General features: G+C 44.2%; 1 protein-coding gene across 2 annotated transcripts in view; it reads right to left on the bottom strand.

Annotated features, from left to right (window-relative positions):
• DIP2B (DIP2 acetate--CoA ligase B (putative)) overlaps window positions 1-20376 on the bottom strand; it is a 768291-nt gene that overhangs the window by 227425 nt on the left and 520490 nt on the right. For both annotated transcript variants that reach the window (XM_085654541.1, XM_085654539.1), the window contains exons 22-27: window positions 8706-8820; window positions 7802-8003; window positions 7347-7456; window positions 7158-7238; window positions 4852-4975; window positions 2793-2914 (exon numbers count right to left, since the gene is read on the bottom strand). In XM_085654541.1, the coding sequence (XP_085510667.1) occupies window positions 2793-2914; window positions 4852-4975; window positions 7158-7238; window positions 7347-7456; window positions 7802-8003; window positions 8706-8820 (754 nt within the window). The remainder of the gene's footprint in view (window positions 1-2792; window positions 2915-4851; window positions 4976-7157; window positions 7239-7346; window positions 7457-7801; window positions 8004-8705; window positions 8821-20376) is intronic.

Genomic DNA, 20376 nt, shown 5'->3' with positions numbered 1-20376 from the left:
TGTTCTGTATTAAAGGAGTGGTGACTAGCACACCTTTCGTTTTGAGTCTGGCTATATGCGCATCTTAAAGCGATCTTTATAACTATTTCATTAAATGCGCCGTGACGTGCACACCCTCAACCTCTAGCTTAACATTAAGCTCAATTTCACGCTTGAAATTTGATTTTATTAAAAGCGCAGTGACGCACACTCCTCATTTTGCTACACAAAGGATTTTCCAGGCAGAAGGAACACTGAGTATTGGTGTTTTTACTAACAAATAAGTTTATTAGAGTGGTCCATTTCACATGCACGCACCAGTGCCCTTGCTACTCGCTGCAACAGAAAGTACGGCAGAGGGTGGCGGGAAGAAAGACAACACAGACAACGGGAAAGGGGCAGGAAGAAAGACAACACCGGCATCAGGAGGGGGCGGGAAGAAAGGCACCAGAAAGTGAACAGGACAACGGGAGGGGAGAGGGAGCAAAGTGAACACTGACAATGGGAGAGGGGGGGGGCGGGAGCAAAGTGGACACGGACAACGGAGGGGGCGGGAGCAAAAACACGAACAGGAAAGTTACAAAACAGGCCAAGACAAAAAAAAAAGCATTGCCCGTACCAAAACATATGGCCCATATCGAAAGAATCCATGTAGCAGGGGCAGTCCGCAGGGCAGGAACAAAACAGCCAGAAGGTGGGACAAATGTACTCTATTCACCAACGAAAACGATGGAAATTATAAAGGCGGACCAAGCAATCAATGAAAAGCTGGGGGCGTGTGGTGGGAGTTTAAACAACACAGAGAGATTACAGCATGCCTCGCAGAACAGTGCATGCGCACTGCCTCTAGGTTTGACCTATAAAATAAACCTGTGCTTAATCCCTGGAAACGTGACACAAAGCAGACAGGATTTAATCAGAGGTCATGTATCAAGTTTTTAAGCAGTAGACACGTAAAACACAATAAAACTTCACAAACAAATTTAAAATAAAGAGAACAATTTTATATCAGTGAAAATTATGCCAAAAAGCATGCATTGCTCATGATAGTCTATGGAAGATCTAGGCTGGGCTTAGGCTCGATGTGGGACTAGTTATGATGGAGCCCTGGTCAAATACATTAATTAGATTGATCCCAGTAAAAGTCAGAAAGTTTCTAAGTCCCAACGCAGAAAGAGACTAAGCAGTGAGTCAAGCTTTCTCTTGTGAGAAATCAAGTCCACTGGCATTCTGTAAATCAATGTAGAAGGCATCATCAGGATAGTGAGGGGGGAGCAAGGCAAGCCATCCCCATTATTATTTTAGTGTGCACTATGCTCTTTCATAAGATCAGAGTCAGGTCCTGAAAGATAATATAGACTCTGTTGACGGGAGCAACTTGGCAGAGGCACTGGATTGGCCAAGCAAGGCACACGCCATCACTGGAGGTCACACGCACCACCTTCTTAAACCGAGCGCCTTTGTGGGATAAACAGATGTGCTCAGTCAGAATAACTGGACTACAGGATTAGTGGATGACCACAGACACACAGGAGAATCTCTGGGCCAAGAGTCAACTATTCAATCGGAAAGACATTAGGTTAGGGGAGGGGCAACAGCCAACAATAGGTGTTACAAGTAGATTTGATATATTCTGCCATGTTTAAATGTAAATGAGAAAATCACTAAAAATATCTGACAAACGGTAGGATTTTATTTTAGATACCAGCAAGACGCCTTGATTTTTTTTGGTTACCAGGCAAAGCAGCACTGGACCCCAGCATCACTGGTATGGATGTAGAAGGACGTTAGAGAAAGTCAGACTCAACCTCATACAGAAAGATTTTGTTTGTGGCCTATCAATCTTCCGGTGGGATTTGGCCGGTGGAGCCAGATAAAGTCATGAGTGCTCCTGAATTAATGTAATAAACTTATCAGGACTGAACTGATCATATTTTACTAGAAGAACCCAAGTCTTTCAGTTGTTTGCTTTCTCACCAGGAGGTACTTCTCAGATGTATGTACGTATGTAGTTACACATCCTGAACTTCCTGCTGAGGAACCCAGAACAGGGATATTAACATACACAACATAACCCTTGCTTAATGCTGAAACAGATATCACAATCGGTCCAAAATGCCTATGACCTAAATATAAGATGCAGGCTGCCGCTGTACTGGACCCAGCTTTAAATTCCATAGTCTGAGCGCCAGTGACATCAGCCAGATTCACTCACAAAAGATCAGGAATTCACCACAGGACTATTTCACAAGCGAGAAATGTAGGTACACTGCACAGTATGCACTGCCTGAAGTCACTCTTAAACACCATATGCAAGGCAAGCATTTTTGTAGCCAATCAACGCAAAAACAAAATGCAAAAAAAACCTTCCAGGGCGAAATGACTGAAAAAACGAAGGTGAGACATCAAAAGGAGTCATTGCTTCCATCCGGCTCACAGGCAGAAAGATACAAACGTAATGACAGTTGATGATGCACAGGTATGGGACATGGGAAGGTGGCGCTAAACCCTGAGTTCCCTTTGGAACAATATATTTTTTTAAGTGACAGCATTTTATGGGAAGCTTTTTACCCCAGACTTGTTTAGTGTGTTCCAAACAAGTCTGGAGGAGGGAGAGCAAGAATGCTGAGTAATGATAAATAAGGTCTCAGTCACTATCTCCTGTACTTTTGCTAAATGTCACTTCCATCACAATTGTTCAGAAAAAAGCAAACTTCCATGTAAATGCAGGCAGTTTCACATTACCCAATTTGCCAACAACCGGTACAAGGTCAAAATTTAAGAACAAATATTGTCAAGGCCTTTTTACTTACATCTACGATCATGCGGACGGTAGGCAGAGTGGCTGTGAGGTTTTGTACATGGGGCGGTCGTACTGTTACAGGGATGCATCCAGCATAGAGGCAGCCATAAAAAGCAGCAATCAACTCAATTCCTGTGAGGAAAACAAAACACAGCACTGTAAACAGTGTAAATAACCAACAGCCTCTGCTGAAAGGAGCAAGGGCAATACTTTAGAGGATACTGTACCATTCACCTGTGGGATGCACAGTTCATTTAATGTAAGGCTCAATTAGACAATTTATATAATCTCTGAACAAACACTAAAAAGCTTACAGATATGGATGCCAATGTCCAAAATTTTGTGAGGGGCTTTGAACAAATTAAGAGAGATATTCAGTGAGTGTATTGAAGGCTGGTCACGTGAGTTGGCATATAAGCCTTACAAATTGTAAAACATTCCACAGATTGGTGTGCTAAACATGTATAGGCAAAACACCAGCATATGTAGTGTGTTTAGGCCACATTAGAACCTTTCTTAATTATACGTTGATACTTCTTTCGATAAAGTGTAATGACAGGTTTGATTGATTTGCCTTCTCCTGGGCAGGCTATATACCATTGGCCATTTTCTTCACCGACCCTACAATGAACAATTCATTAATCTATTCACATGTAAATGATGCAAAACAATACAATAAAACAGGGCTTAAGATCTTTCTCTGTTTGCGCAGAGAGGTGTCTTGTCACCTGTGAAATTATTTCTTCGTATGACGACAAATTCCTAATACTCCTGAACACAAAAGGCACTCATGGGAAATCAACTATGTGTTGAAGTAATTCAACTCCCAATCCAACACATGCTGAACTACAATACCAACCTGAAACATGTAGGCGGCTGTAGATGAATTTTGCTAATTTATTAACAATTGCTCATAATAGCATATGAATTGGTCTTTTAGCCCTGCATTTTTTACTGAAATTTAAAGTAATTTGGCTCTTGGGCCCAGCATCAGTATACCATTCGGGATGAACCATTAAGTGTTTGCAAATTTTTTTGTGAAGTCACACGGTTACAGAACAATGACCTCTTGTAGTGGAGACGGAGTTCCATGTACACACATTGCTATATTAGCATAAGCGTCATAGATGTAAAACGCCATCTTGCCACTTTTGCTGCTTTTGCACACGACACTGCAGGTAGCTGTTATTACAAGAAGAACTGCTTGCTTGCTTTTTCTTCACATGAGAACGGTCTGTTGTTCACATCCCTAGACGTGCACCGTACCCTTAGTCTGAATACTGTGTGCAGAAGCGGTCAAGGTCAAATAACAATGTATGCTTTTGAATTCATGTTGATCGGCCCACGCTCTAGCCATAACACGCACACAGCTGCAAATATCTGAAACTCGGGTGCCTTTAATATTGCATTTGCATACATGATTCAGGCACTTGGAGGAAACCTTTTCCAGACACAGAGCAGAGCTGATCCAGTGATGTGATTCACCTAAGCTGATATTTACGGTAACGGGTTCCCCATTCAAGCCTAGAGACCTTTTATTAGTTTTATAAAACTAGCTTACTAGTGAAGGGAGGGTGGTTTTAATCCACTATCATTTGTAATATGATTTCTCCGTTCGTTTTCTATGGTATTGTAACAATGCTGATGGTTTTGTTTTTAATCATTTGTCTGCTTATGTTAGCCGAAGTACTGCATCTTAGGACACGTAGTTAAAAATAAACATTTTAAACTTTACCATGTCTCTTATTACTCTTGTTGTGGACTGATATGAGAATAAGAACGAAAAGGTGTTTCTGATTCCCACCATTCCTAAGAGTACTCTTAAGTCGCTTGTTCTGGGTTGTCTAATCATTGGTAGCTTCGAGATGATACGGAGAACGAATGAGACACTTTTGCTAGTCGGATAGGGGTTCTGGGTACTGAGGTGAGTTTTTGGTACACCGCAATTCACTGAGGTCGTGGTTTCCTGCGCATAGTTCTGTGCATGAGCAGAATCCCTGCAACACTCTGTCAACAAAGCCTGAATTCTTAACCAACACTCATAGCACATGCTACTTGGGGTTACTCACCAGGAGGATATAGGAGCACTACATTATCACCAGCATTTAGGTGTCCCTTCTCACATAGAGTCGCTGCTATCTTTTCCGCTCGTTTGTGCAGCTGCATACAGGTGGCTGTGCACACAGCAGTTCCCTGTGAAGAACATAGTTTATTAAGAGACGCAAAAACACACTTGCAGAGCAACAAGTTCTGCTCCGGCTGGCACACAAACAATATTAATGTACACTGAATTCAGAGCGTAAGAAGTCTCAACTATGTTGTGTGACAAACACCTAAATGCAGAACACTTTTAAAGCATGCAGAACTGCAGTTTCAGAACTGTTCTCATACAAGTAGCCAACTTCTTCAGTTGAAATATGTCCATATCCGCTTTATTGCCTTGCCTTCATAACATTTAATAGTGTTAAAAGTTCTCCATTGGATACAGTAGCCACTATTTGGAAATCATATGTACATTGTTTGACTGGTTCTCCTTTTTTTAAGATGTGTGTTCCCATCTTCACTGTAACTGTTATTTTTACCATATGGCTCCAGCCTTGGTCACATTTCTCCTCTCTACACCAGCTCAGTCAGTGAAGTCCTCTTCTTCAGCTTTTCCTTAGCACATGACACTTCCCCTTGAACTACCATGATGAAACTATCTCATGGCCATCACCAGTTAGATGGCCCGTAACTTCCTCGTTTTACTGAAGACACAGATAATCTACTTTTAATCACCCTTTGTTTCCATACCTTGCTAGCCTTGTATAGTAGTCCCCCTCGCCTCTCAATAAGGTCATCAATTTTGCTACCCACACACTTTTCAACATTCCCAGACAATCACTTTATATGCCGGCTACAAAGTCAGCTGTCTGATCATGCTCTAAAGTCCTCACCACAGTTTTAAAGTCTATTAGGACATCACAACCCCCATCTCTCCCAGAACCTCTTGCAGTGAATCCTGCTCTGCTCTTCAGAACTTAATTAGCGTACCACACCCAAGCCGTCATGAGTCCAAATAAAGTTCAGGCCTATAATCCACTGCAATCTCTTCTCTGAAAAGTCCACCCCACTGTGCTTCTAAGAGAATCTTAATTCCTGGAATACAAATCTGCCCTCGGACTAATCTTTTTGATGTTAAGAATCTGCATTGATTCGCCATTCAGGTGAAAATCTCCACTGCTCCCAGCACCAGCGTCTTGCAGCTGTATATAATCTTGTACATATAAATTTGTCAATAAGCAATATTGGTCTAACTTTACGTTCTTTACCAATCCCATTCACTGTAAATAATTGAGCAGATATTATTTGATAACAAACAAAACTAGTGCCTTACTATCATCGAGTGATTTCAAATAATGTATTTATTCATAGAGCACAATTTCACCCTAAGGTGTCTTGAAGCCAAAAATCAAACAAGGTCTACTCAAGGGAGATGAATAGAACACAAACAAAACTGGGGAGACATCAAAAACTAGCAGATCCAGGCCCTTTACAAACATACGCTATCCAGTTCAGAGAAAGAGCGCTCCAGAGCTAGGCACAAACTCTGGAATGCTCCTCCCCCTCTGGGTGCTCTGTGCCGATCACCAGAGCGAACAAGTTTGTACCAGCAGACATTTAGACAAAAATAGTGCTCCAGATCTCAGATGCTTCCCAGGACATAAGTGCCCATTATGTACGAAAGGAAAACAGGTCTTTTACCATAGAATGCCCAGTGGACAAAACCTATGAGCTTCAATTAATAGCACTCTCTTATTAGAAGTGAGTAAAAGCCTGAAGTAGCATGATCAAAATCAAAAAGACAACAAAGAACTCTAATGGCCATACTCTGTAGCATGTTAACCAGTAAGTCAAGAAGCATTTCCATTGTCGAGGTGTGTGACCATGCATGTACCCAAGACATAAATATTCTAGGACGCAGGCAGAAAAGTGAGATTTTATGCAGTATAATTATTTGTAGGAATCCAGTTGAATAGACCTTTTACAACTGGGGTTTGAAGCATATCTCTCGGTCAAATTAAATGCTTAGTTTTTCTGTTGTGGAGCTGGTATCTAGCGGTTTGGCCACCACCTCAACAACTAACAGGATTTATTCTCTCCAATGAGCAAGATCTCAGGCTTCTCTCTGTTCATTTTAAAGTTATCTGCCATCTGTCTTTAAATCTCAGATGGCCATTTTCACTGGATTACAGGTAGAATTAGTTGAATGCTGCAAAACAAGCTTTAGCGCTGTGCAAGGCAAAAGTAACAGAAATGTGTCCTTTGTTAAAATAGCAAAACATTACTGTAAAATAAAATTGGGCATGTGCATTTTTGATGGTGATTACAGTACCTTTGCATTCAGGAGAACAAACAGTATGTGATCAGGGGTGGATTGAGCTCTCCAAATCAGGACTTCTGCTAGAAATTGGTGCTGTAACCATAAACACAAAAAAGTAAAACAAATGCTGCAAAATCACAGGTTACTGACAAGGCTGTCATAATTACAATTGAGACATGGTCCAATAAGGAGTCAGCTTACCTTTTTAACCAAGTCGTTTTCTTCTATTTGCCCCAGATCTCGACCTGCAGCTTGAGCAATCCGTTTTCCAGCAACAAGATTTCCAACCATCACTGAGGCTGGGCCAACACCTGTGAAAAAGAATGATTTCTAGTAACAATCTTAAAAATTACAGAGGAAGAGATTAAAGCCAATTGGAAGCTCATACCGCATACTATTACTAGAACAGTCCGACTCAATATATTTTTTTTAAATTTAGTGGACAGTATATCTCCTTATAGCTCTTTAACTACACCAACAATTTCAAGAGCGCACTCTGTTTCACAACCTAATAAACATACAAGGACAGGAATTCGTTTTTTAACATGTTTGAACACATTTATAAATTCTACAGGTTTTCCAGCTACATGCAAGAATCCATCTAAGTAGAGTGACTTATTTGGTGAAATAACTGAAAGATTAAGCTCGGGACTTACCTGGTTGCTTCTGACGGGGTTTTGGCAGGTTGGTAACACACGTATGAGGACACATTAGAATGTTACATGGGTGCAACGTTCCCTCCAGAAAGCGCTGTTTGGTCTGGGATAGGTGGATTCCCCCGAGTGGAGTCTTTGGCAAAGTGTTGGCTGGAACGAGAGCCAGGCAGTATATCCCTACTTGATGAATGCCGTCAATGGCCTGGACGGAAAAGGAAAAAGGACAACTAATTTATTTTTACTATCACCTTGGTATGTACAATCTAACAATCCCACTTACAAACTATTTAGTGACAGGTCTATGATTTTATTCTTTAGACGTTTATATACATGCAGTGCTAGAGATTGGGCCACCTTCATACATCACCTTCTGTATGGGAAATCAAGTAATTAGGAATAATTTTATATAGTATGAACAGACTCGTATTAAAGATTGCATTTTTATATTTGGTGTTGTTGATCATGACTAATTGTTTCATTTTCGCAACAACAACAAAAAAAATCTTAGGCCATGCTGTTAAAGGGGCTGTTACTCTTGGTCTTTAGGGGGGACTGCCATTTGCTGAATGGACCCTTTACCAGTATTTAATAATTTGCTTGGTTATGTTTTTCTTTATACCTTTTATTGATTCCCCTGTAGAAGTGAACATAATGACATTTCCTATTTTTACTGCGATTGTCTTGTATGTTGCATTCTATCTTACTGTATCTAGCACAAAATGCACAATAAATGTAACTTTGTTTTGTGTTTCTTTCCAAGTCAAGTCAGCACAAAGTAAATGCAGAGCATATACTTGTGGCCTTATTCGGTCACACGTGCCTGCTTTCATCTTGAGTTTAGAAGTAATTAACTCCACATTATGTCCCAGGTTCCACACACTACACTTGCCCCCACAAATATTACCTGTAGCACTCTGCTCATCCACTGGAAAGAATCTTCTTCCGATGCGTCCGGCCGCTGTTCTGCCACTACTACAATCCTTTCATCGTAGAACACAGTCACAGAGAATACTGCGATTCTAAGAGAGAGGAACAGAGCCAGTAATCTTGAGGACTTAAAGTGAGAGCAAATAACTGTTTCTGAAACCAAAGGAAAAACATTTCTGTACCGGTTAAAAGTGAACCTGAAAGAGAGAGGTCCAACAATGTGGATTATACAGTTCTACACAAAAAGAAAAGTAAATAACTTGGCAGTACCAGCTTGTCATCCCCTGCCTTCTTCGCGATAGAGAAGGAAATGGTATTTACTTGTAATCATAGTTCTGCATCACAGGTATTCTCACTGAAGTTGTAAACGTAGATTAGTACTGCCTGCACGCGCCCCCGGAACACTTTTTTTATATGTATATTGTCTGACATTGGTGGTAGCCACCTCAATGTTCAACAGTCTAGCGACACTTTCATAAGTGTGTGACAGGCCAGCTTTTACTGCATTTTGACTGCAAAAAGCTCTAGTAATATGTGAGGAAATGAGGTGTATAATATGATGTGGTTGTGCAACCTCAGAGTGTAATACACTTACCAACCCCTTTAGGACCCTTAGGTTTTGTTTATCAAACCTTCAGTTCATCCATGGGTAGCTGTGGCTCTCAGCAGCAAGGCTTACACAGAGGAACAAGTGCAAAGCAATTAAACAGTGCCACAACAATTGAAGGGATCGACAAGACACCAAAGAAATCCAACAAAGATTTATACAAATAGACTGTATTTTTAGACACCACAATGAAAAAGATCCACTGGACGGTCCCAGGGATATAGAATTTACAACGTAGAGTTAAGCGGAATTATTCCACTGAACTGCAATCAAGCAATGTCAAATTCAATGAATTTGACACTTAGATACTTTTTCACCAAAACGTTTGGCTAGTTGGAACGTGTCACTTTAGGCGACTGACTCCAGTAGGGAGACAGTTACTTCAGTAGTAGATGCAATCCTCAGTCAGTTCCAAGCACTGCTATCCATTGCACGGCTTTCCGATGGAAGTGGCTCTGATGCAAGGGAAGAAGGATGCTAAAGATACTCACAGGATGCTGTGGATGAGATGCAGTCGACGGGGGTCTTGCTTCAACTACTTCTTGGTTCACGAAGGGGGTGAGGCAGTCCTTGTCACAGGGGTAATGTCTCTTGAAGTCCTCTTGGTGCTATTGCAGTCACAGGCCAATACCTCCTGGGTCGATAACTCACACTCTGGAGGTCCTAGCTGCACCTTAACGACACTCCCAGGCTCAGTGAACTCAGGTGTAAATTTGTGCATCGGGTCCTGGTCCCTGGTGCTGGACGGCGGTTGGTGGGTGCTTGAAGACTTTGTGCTACCAACTTGCCCTAGCAGACTTCCCAGCTGCAGTGTCCCTTTACTGTGAAAAGAGGGCCAGATCACTGCCCTTTGGAGTCTCTTGGCCTTGTCTGGGCTATAGAGATGGCTTCTCTTCCAGCAGGACAAAGCAGGCACAGCACATCTCCTTTGCTAGCCAGCAGGTTCAGCAAGTACTGTCCATGCCGGTGAATCCTCTCTTTGCTGGTTTCACGATGTAGCAGGGCAGTCGTTCTGTCCTTTTGCCAGTCCAGTTGAGATCTGAGTTTGGGGTGCCATGGGCGCCCTACTTATGCTCAGAAAATAACATCAGGACAGGATGCAGTTGGTAGCCAATTGGCTACGAGGTTCCCTCCCATATGATGACCACATCCTGCGAAGTGTCGCATCAGGGCATTCCAAGATGCACCAATCTTCCCACTCCCAATAAGACATGCCCCAGGTGGAACTACCTAGCTCAATCCAGAGGTGTGGCAACCACGGGGGCTACACGCCCCTGGAAAACAGATTTGAGACTAGTATCCCCTCTACTGTCCCAGGTGCCAGCCTGTCTCTCTCCCAAGTGTCTCTCTCCCAAGTGTCAACCATTTGCCCATCAAAGTCAGCTTCTCCTTTGAACTGCGCCTTTTGGCTTTCTCCAGGTGGGTGGTGACATTTCCTTCCAGAGCAAGCCCCTATTATATCCTTTCCTGGGAGTCGTTAGCATGTCTCCCCAGGATGGCAGAAAGCTGTCTTGGATACATGACTTCTTGTGAAACCAGTATCGGCACAGTGGACTGAGTGCAACAAAGTGGCAACTTTGTTAAAGTTGAACACTGCAACGTGTTACATTAATTTTGATCTCAGAATCAAATTGGGCCTAATGTAACAAATTATTTGATATCTTGGACTGCCACTTTGAAGGCACCATTCCAGAATTAGCACATCTGAGGGGGCAGCATATAACAGCACTCGCCATTTGGGTGGGCAAGCTTTTTTATAGTAAAAATTACAATTATTTTACAACCAGAACATGCAAAATACATGTTCTGCCCGTGAGATATGTTGCATCCCCCCTTAAGGTTCACTAAGCCTGCCACAGGGGTGACTTACACATGTACCAGGGGGAAGCCTGGCTTTGCCGTTGCTTTAAATGGCAAACTCGGGCCAGCAGTTAAACTGCCCTTCTAGCCAGCATAATGGCAGGCTGGGAGTCTTCGTTTACTCGAGTCTCACACAGGCTGGATCAACCAGTACTGCACTCCCTGGGGGTCCCACTTGCTTACTTGACCTGGGTGACACTTACTAGGTTTGGGGGTCTTACAGGCAAGCTAGCTCAGTCGACTGGGTAGAAGCCAATTTGACATCAGTTTTAAGGGTAAGAGCACAGGCATTGAGGTCTGATTGGCAGGCCTGAGTGCACTCTCAGAGTTGATAAACCAGTAGCATTAGTCCAAAAACTTGGGGGCTGGTCATACAAAAACAAGCATTTCCTTACATATTATAATTTTAAACCACAATGCAGCATTTAGTGTGGAAATGTGCCATACAATATAAAGTCACCCCAAAATCTTCTCTAACTGCAGAGAAAAATGAAGGGAAACATACCTGTCAGGTCAAAAGTGCATCAGCTCACTGTACACTGTACCTAAGAGACCTAGCAGCTTCTATTACCCAGCATTGTCTTAGCAGTTTGTCTTACAGTCTCAATTCTTTGTGAATGGGAAAATAGGACATCCCAAAGGGGAATGTTTGTGTAGGAAATGGGATTTTTGTTGCTGTTACCTCCATGCCTCTTGCCTCCTTTGTAGCTACTGGAAGCTGATTCTCGACTCTGACAATGCACTGAGGCCTACTAATCAGACTTCAGTGTCAGCGCTCCTTCATTTAAACAAAGTGATGTCTGATTGTTTTACAATTGGCCAAGAACTTTAGCACCCTTATAAATCCCTATTAAATAGTACACCAGGAACCTAGGGCATGGGTACTAAAGAGGGTCACTAAGGACTGCAATATATCTTATGCCACCGTAAGGGATCCACACACTAATTCCTCACAGGCTGCGTGACATGGTGAAAACTATGCTTTAAAACGATGGATTTAGGCCCAGATCTCTGTACTGGGGCGAATGTTTGACATTGTGCAGCATTCTATCCATCAATTGTTCTTTTTGCATTTGTCATCCTGAGTAGGATGGATATGCCCAGACGTGGGTACCATGCGCTACATGCCACTGGAGCCAAGATAGCCTGGCTGATGAGGGGTGATGCCCGAAACTGGTCCCAGGATGCTGGTTTCCTGTCCAGGGAGGACCTGGCCTGGCAGTTCAGGCTGGACTGTTCCCATGTGGAAAAGGGTCAAGTCTGATTTGCATATGGCGGGGTCTGAACTGGAATAGCAAAGGGAGCAAAAAAAGTATGAATTTAGGCCCAGATCTCTGTACTGGGGTGAACGTTTGACATTGTGCAGCATTCTGTCCATCAATTGTTCTTTTTGCATTAAAACATGACGTGGCACACTCCAGTGTGCCATGCCAAAGACACTGCATGGGCTGTATGTAAGTCACCCCTACTGCAGGCCTTGGAGCCCTAAGGCATGGTGCGTTATAGCACGTGAGGACATATTGCATTTGCAGATATGCCCTGTAATGTCTAGTTTCATTGTTGGATATTTACAAGTGAACAGGGAACTGGTCAACATGAGTTTCCAAGCTACATAATGGCTTCACTGAAACCTATGGTATAAACAGCTTGTATTAATAAACCAACACTGATTCCAGTGATGGATTTATAGAGGGTACCTTAGAAATAACCGCTGAACCCTACTAGTCCTCTAGTGTGCTGGGTGACTGTTCCTGTCCAGCCTGCCAACACAGACAGAAACAACGCCTGCTCTGGCAGGAGGTGTTTACACCTCCTCCAGCAGGATGGCTAGCAAATTAGCACGTCAGGTCAGGGAGCTTCAAAGAGACCACTGCCATTGATTTGCGAGCCTGGCTTCCCCATGAACTGGGAGATGCCACTCCATGCCGTGAAGCCCATTTGGCACCAGGACAGGCAGGAAATTAGCTATGCAAGGATACATGTTGCACCTCCAGGCTAGTCACACCCCTAAGGTGGGCAGCCTGAAGTGAACACAAATGAGAATTCCACCATCTTCTGTGTGGTGGAATTAGGAACTCTGGGACGGGGTGATGTCCACTCCCCACAGGAAGTGGTCATATAAGGGGAGCAGTGACTGCAGGGGTAAGTAGCCCATTGATTACGCTCCAGTACACCCCTACATTGAGTATTTAGGTGGCCCCCTGACACTAGGAAATCAGATTTGACTACTGGGAACCAAGGAAGAAAGAAGAACAGAAGAGAGCAAGAACTGAAGACCGGCACCCAAGATTGGTGCAAACCCTGCCAGGCTGCTTGCACTTCGACTATCACTGGGGCTGACTTTGTCATAAGCTGGATACCCTCCTCAAACCCTTGGAGTACTGCCCAGCACCTCAACATCCGGGAAAGATCTCCCTTGGAGTAGAGGAGCTGCTCCCCTCCATCTGAAAGCACAGCAAAGCATCTGCCGGTCCACCGTGTTATTAGTCATTGGGCTCACAAAAGCAGCAACGCAACAGGAGAAAGGTATTTGTGCTCCAGGAGGTCATTTTGTCTCCTTGCCAAAAAGCCTGGGTAAAACTGAAGCAGTTGCAGCATTGTTGGTGGTCCAGTCCAGACTCCAACAACAGAAAGTAAGACCAACCATCTATCGACATCAGGATCCACCAGGCCAGCACCGAGAGTGGCCCTGCTGCCCTGTTTCCCCTCCTCAACAGGTCAACAAGACACAGAGTGAGTCTGACTGACCACGACCTGACGCCTCAAAGCACCCCTGCACCCAACAGCCCAAGTCCGATTGAGGTGACCTGTTGGTGCTGCCATGCACCTTGCCCCATACATATCCTGAGTCCAGAAGAACAGTCCTGTAAGGTGATGCCAAGTGACTGAATGCAGTATACATTTTACCCTATAGAATAATGTGAGAAAGTGGCTCTGTATATACTATAGGTAGAGGGTGTACAAAGTCCACAGTCCCCAAGGGTTTGGCAGAGGCTAAAGTTAGCTATAGCCTTACTCTCTAAAGTGGTAGCTTGGTCGAGCAGTAAGGCAGTATCAGAGGACAGTGTAAAGCATTTGTTGTACACAGTCAGTCAGCAAATGGTCTCAGACACTCAAGAACTGAACTGTAGCCCAATGGTTTATATATAAAAATATATATACTTGTTTTATTTTAGAACCAACAATTGGCATTAAAATATACTTTCTCAGAATGAGATGCTTTGTATAAATACTTTTGCAATATGCAATTAACTTTTGTAAACAGTTACAAGTGGTTGCAATAGGCAACACTATTTTAAACACAACAATGCATTGAGCTCAATGGAAGTTTCAAGTTATTTGCAACAGATTACTTTTAGGATTACTTTTGGAATTTCAGGACTGGATCATAGATTCAGTCCTGAGTCAGTACTTAGAATCAAGTGATGAAAGTCGACTTAATTACTGTGATGATTTTTAAACAATATTTAGCTATTTTAAAAGTTGACACAAATATTTCATAGAAAACAGTCAATGATTCCCTATGGAAGAAAATTCAAGTTACAGGTATAGTACGTTCTCGTTACTTTTGTAATCCAGTACAGGGTACCTAGACTCAGTACTGGGACCTTTATCCAAAACAGGTAAGCAATTACGTTTTCAGAAGTTATACGATTTTTAAAGAATATTTAAAGAATGCAGAAATTGACACTTAGAAGAAATTTCACAGAAAAACAGTCAATGATTTCCTATGGGAGAAAATTGGGTTACTGGTAAGTACAGTTGTAAGTATTTTTCAGAGTCAGTGCTGGGCACCAAGATCCAGCACTGGGAGCTCACCTAAGAGCAGGTGAGTATTTTCATTTTCGTTACTCGGCTGATTTTTGGTGAATATTTTAAGATTTGAAAAGTCCACACTTAGAAGAAATTTCAGGAAAAAGCCAGTCACTGTTACCCTATGAGGAAAATAGAGTTATCAATTTAAGGGTAAGTACTCGACTGGCAGAGTTGAGGTTCTGGGCATAGACTCAGGGGTCCCCCAGGGTCAGGTAGGTACAGTTGGTTCACCCTCAGCGACTCTAGGGCAGCCGGATACAGAGAGAGTTTGGCCCAATGTTATCCTATAAGGGATAGGGGGGCCTTGGTTGGTGGCTGCTGACTGGCAAGCCACGCAGCTGTGGGAGCTGGGCTCCTGGTCACTTACTCAGGGCAAGTGGGGAAGTAGGTAGGTGTAGAGTTTTCACTACCAGGGCCACTCGGGCGGCTGGGTGCTGGGTGATTTTGAGCCTTCGGGCGCTCAATTGGTTTCAATGGGAAATCTCCGGTTTAGAAAAAGACTGCAAGCTCGGGGACGGGGATTCTTCAGGTGCCACCACCACTTCGAGAGATAAGTTGGGTAGTTGGAGGATAGGTAGGTACCCCGGGATTGGGCACAGGGGGCCGCGGGGCACCGCGTGCAGGGGTGCCTTTTGGTGTCGGGAAATCTTACCCTCTGTTGATCGCGGTAGGGTGGGCACCTTGTTCTGAGGCTGCAGGCTTCTTCAGGAGTGTCGAGGGAGGTTCTTGGGTGCCGGACTCGGGGGTCACAGTCGCCGTGGGGTCGTCCTCGTGGTCTTTGTTCACTCCGGCACCGGCCAGGCTTGGCTGGTGCAGAGTGTGCTGGGTTCACGGTTCTGGGCTGCTGCCAGGGATTAGAAGTAAGTTTTGAGTAGAGCCTCTACTCATGGGAGTCCCAGGGGCTTAGAGCCAAAAGGTAGCCAGGTCCTCCGGGGTTTGTGAGGTTGCTGGCCACAAGAGATGCCGGGTTAGAGCAAGAGCAGGTTAGAGAGTCGACAGGCCGGTAGGGCTGGGGCCAAAGCAGTTGGTGTCTTCCTCTTTTTAGCAGCTGCAGGGCAGGTCTTCTTTCTTCTTGCTCTTCTTTGTATTTTGGAATCTGGAATCTGGGGAAGGAAGGTTCAGGGTGCCCCTAAATACAAGATTTAGGGGCGTTACAGGTAGGTGAAGGGCAGGGACCAATGGGTCCCTGTCCTGGGGTGGGTACACCCCCTATCCTGCCTCTCTCCTGTGGGAGGGGGGCAGTAGCCTAGTCCTGATTGGGTAGGGCTTCCCATCTAAGATGGCGAGAGCCCGGGGATGTGCTTCACCTCGCCTCCCCCACCTGAGAGGTGGGGTTGGCAGGCTGGCACATCCCCTGTCCTTATTTGGGGTTTCTGGCCAAGCTTCCCACCAGAGTGGGGGGTTGCAGTGGCCTGGGGAAGCTCACAGAGGCGGCATGCCTTTGAAGCTTCCTCCTGCCCATCCTGGGGGAGGAGATTTAGCACCTCACCCAGGATGTGCATTGTTGCAGGCCCAGGAGAGCAGGGGCTCTCCTACCCAGGGGTCCAGCAACATGTCTGCTGTGTGGCAGCCTAGGCAGCCTCAGAGCAGACGTGGATTGTAGGTTAGGTTTTAGGGGGCATCTCTAAGATGCCCTCTGGGGTGCTTGGTACATTAAATCTCACACTGGCATCAGTGTGGGTTTAATGTGCTGAGAAGTTTGATATCAACCTTCTCAGACTTCAGTGCTGCCTTTATGGTGCTGTGGAGTTCGTGTTTGACGAGCTCTCAGCACCATGTACTCTTAAATGGCAGCACTGCACTTACAGTGCCCAGGAATGGACCTGGGTACTGTAGGGGCACAGGGCTCCTGCGACCACACCATTGGCATAGGGCACCCAGCTAGAGGGGTGGCTGATGTATGCCATGGCAGTGTAGGTGATGGGCATGGCACACAGGGATGTGTGCCATGTCGACTCTTTGTTTTGTCTTGCACCCAGACACCCAGCCTGCAAGGGCAGTGTGTGTGTGTGTAAGGGTACAGGGCCTCTAAGGGTGGCACAATGAGAGCTGCAGCCCATAGAGGCCTTCCCTGGTCACAAGGCCCTAGGTACCTAGGGTACCATTTACCAGGGGCTGACATGTGGCCAGGGTTTGCCAATTTGGGTTTTGTGTTTTTAGGGAAGGAACATAGGCCCTGGGCACCTGTTTGGCAGGAGTCCAGGGTACACTCAGTCAAAGTACATTCAGCAATTCAGCAAAAAGTGGGGGCATACCATGCAATAAAGATGGCACTTTCTCACAGATAACTTTACCACTTTAAAGATACAATACAGTGCATATTCAAAGTCTTGAAAAATCACTATCTCGAAAAGTACTTACTTGATCTTGGTGTCTAAATTCATATAAAATCTGTGCAATTTTTATAAATTGGTGTTGGATTTTTTTATTGACTGGCTGTTTCGCTTACTGACTTGGTCTGTACAATAAATGTTTAACACTATCCTCTGATAAGCCTAAACTGATCGCCCACAATACCAACAAAGATAACATCTGGGATTATTATTTTAACCCCTGTAAACCAGTGATGGTCGCCTGGACTCTCTGCACAGTGTACCTTATTTTAGTGCACTATATAGAGAGCCAGCTTTTTACAATTTGTACATAAACTTTGTACACCATTGTATTACATTGACATCTAGGGAGGAATGTTTATGAATTCAGTGACAATGTCTATGATGAAGAACTAGGAGTGCATGTTACATTTCCTTCTGCATCGTAGGATTCTCACTGATAGTCATTAAGATATACTAGAGTAACAAGCATATACCCACATCGCAGTGTCAATATGAGGAAAAATAATTATATACAAGTAAGGCACCCAGAAAAATGAAATGGCTCTGGGTAGCCTAATTAAATACACAAAGCAGGCTTGTCTGATCCACCCCAGTATCAGGTTGAGATTCTTCAGCCATACAATTATGTTTAGTGAACAGTGAAAGCATGAAATCATTTCCAAGTTTATGCCTTACATATTTTTGAAAGGGTAACATTCTTGACTCAAGCAGCAGACACTGCTTTTACTCTACTGGAGAGTGCTTTGGGTTTACCAGGTAAAGTTTATTGGCCAACTGGTATCAACACGTACTATAGGACTGGAGGATGCTAATTCTGTTTGGAGAGGGCCATCATTACAACTAGAGGACTTATATTTCTAACAGATTTAGATTTGTCTAAATAAAACTTAACAACTCTCTTCTAATCAAGAGAAGGAAGAGTTCTCGCTGCTTAAGGCGAATAATTGGGAAGGAATATGCTACTTACCAGTATGCATCTGTTCTTGGCATGTAGAGCTGCAGATCTGCACACTGTGCATAGATCGCCATCTGGTGTTGGGCCCGAATGTTGCAGTTGTTTTTCTTTGGAAAGTCTTTGGAAGTCACAAGGTATGTGACTCCTCCTTTGGATCATATTGCGCATGGGCTTCAGCTCCATCCTCAGATTGTTTTTCGCCAGCGGGGAAATGATGGAGGTTTGTAAGAAACAGGAAAGTGCCCATGTGTGTGTATCTAAATAAGATAAACTAGAACAGATAAGGGGAGGCGGGTGGGCGTGTGTAGATCTGCAGCTCTACATGCCAAGAACAGATGCATACTGGTAAGTAGCATATTCCGTTCGAGGCATATGAGCTGCAGATTACACACTGTGCATAGATTGTGTAGCAGTACCCCCTCCTAGCGGCGACCACCAGTATCTGTTGCAGTTGTTTGAAACAGTGTTTTGAGGACAGCCTGGTCCAGCCTAGCCTTTTGCTTAGTTTGCACATCTACACAATAGTGTTTAGTGAAAGTGTGCGGTGTAGACCATGTAGCTGCTTTGCAGATATCATCTAAGGGGATGTTCCCTAAAAAAGCCATGGAAGCCCCTATCTTACGTGTAGAGTGGGCTTTAGGGGGAACAGATAGCGTTCGTTTTGCTCTGTGGTAGCAAATCTGGATGCATTTAACAATCCACCTAGCTATCCCAGATTTGGAGAGGTTGCCTTTGTGTGGTGGTGAGAAAGCCACAAATAGTTGTTTGGTCTTGTGAAAAGATTGTGTTTCCTCGATGTAGTAGAGTATAGCTCTTTTGACGTCTAGGGTGTGTAGAGCTCTTTCTGCAATGGTTTGTGGCTGCGATAAGAATACGGGCAGTTCCACAGATTGATTGAGGTGAAAGGGAGAAATGACTTTAGGAAGGAATTTTGGATTAGTGCGGAGAAGAACCTTAATATGATGCATTTGCAGAAAAGGTTCTTGAATGGTGAGTGCTTGTATCTCACTGACCCTTCTGAGGTAAGTAATGGCTACAAGGAAAGCCGTTATCCATGTTAAAAATTGAAGCTCACATTTATGTATAGGTTCAAATGGAGGCCCCATTAATCTTGTGAGAACCATGTTTAGGTTCCTCACGGGTGAGGGTGGCACTCTGGGGGGAATTATTCTTTTAAGGCCTTCCATGAAGGCTTTTATGGCAGGTACTCTGAAGAGGGATAGATGCTGTCTATTTTGTAGATACGCTGCTATGGCAGCAAGGTGTAGTCTAATAGACGTGTAGGCTAGGTTGCATCTTTGTAGGTGTAGTAAGTAGCCTATGATGTGTTGGATAGACACATTTAAGGGATTGACATTATTGTTGTGACAATAAATCACGAAACGTTTCCACTCGGCTGCGTAGCAAGCTCTAGTGGTAGGCCGTCTAGCTTCTTTAATGACGTTCATACAGTCAGGGGGAAGATTAAGGTAACCAAATTCTAGTATTTCAGGAGCCAGATCGCAAGGTTGAGCTGAGCTGGGTCTGGGTGTTGGATCTCTCCATGGTTCTGGGTTAAGAGGCGTGGAGAGAGGTGTAACTTTTGTTGCGGAACTACGGAGAGTTCCAGCAATCTGGTGTACCACGGTTGTCTGGCCCAAGTCGGAGCAACTAGGATGAGAGTTAGGGAATGTTGCTGTAGTTTGCGCACCACTAATGGAATGAGTGGGAGAGGCGGAAAAGCATACGCAAATCTGCCTGACCAGTTCATCCATATCGCATTGCCTTTGGACAATGGGTGTGGATATCTGGTGGCAAAGCTTGGGCATTTGGCGTTTTTGTGGGTGGCGAAGAGGTCTATCTGTGGTTGCCCCCACATTTGAAAGAATGGTTGAAGAACTTGTGGATGAAGTTCCCAATCATGGATTTGTTGTGTTTGACGGCTCAACAGATCTGCAATGGTGTTTTGGACTCCTGGGACATGTTGGGCTAGGAGAAAAATGTTTTGAGGTATGGCCCACCTCCATATGGTCTGTGCTAGCTGAGAGAGCTGCAGAGTGTGTGTGCCGCCCTGTTTTTGGATGTAGTACATTGC

The sequence above is a fragment of the Triturus cristatus genome, chromosome 4_1 (genome assembly GCF_964204655.1).
Source record: "Triturus cristatus chromosome 4_1, aTriCri1.1, whole genome shotgun sequence".
Lineage (NCBI taxonomy): Eukaryota > Metazoa > Chordata > Amphibia > Caudata > Salamandridae > Triturus > Triturus cristatus.
Note: the sequence above shows the minus strand (reverse complement) of the source record. Positions and strands in the feature narration are given on the sequence as shown.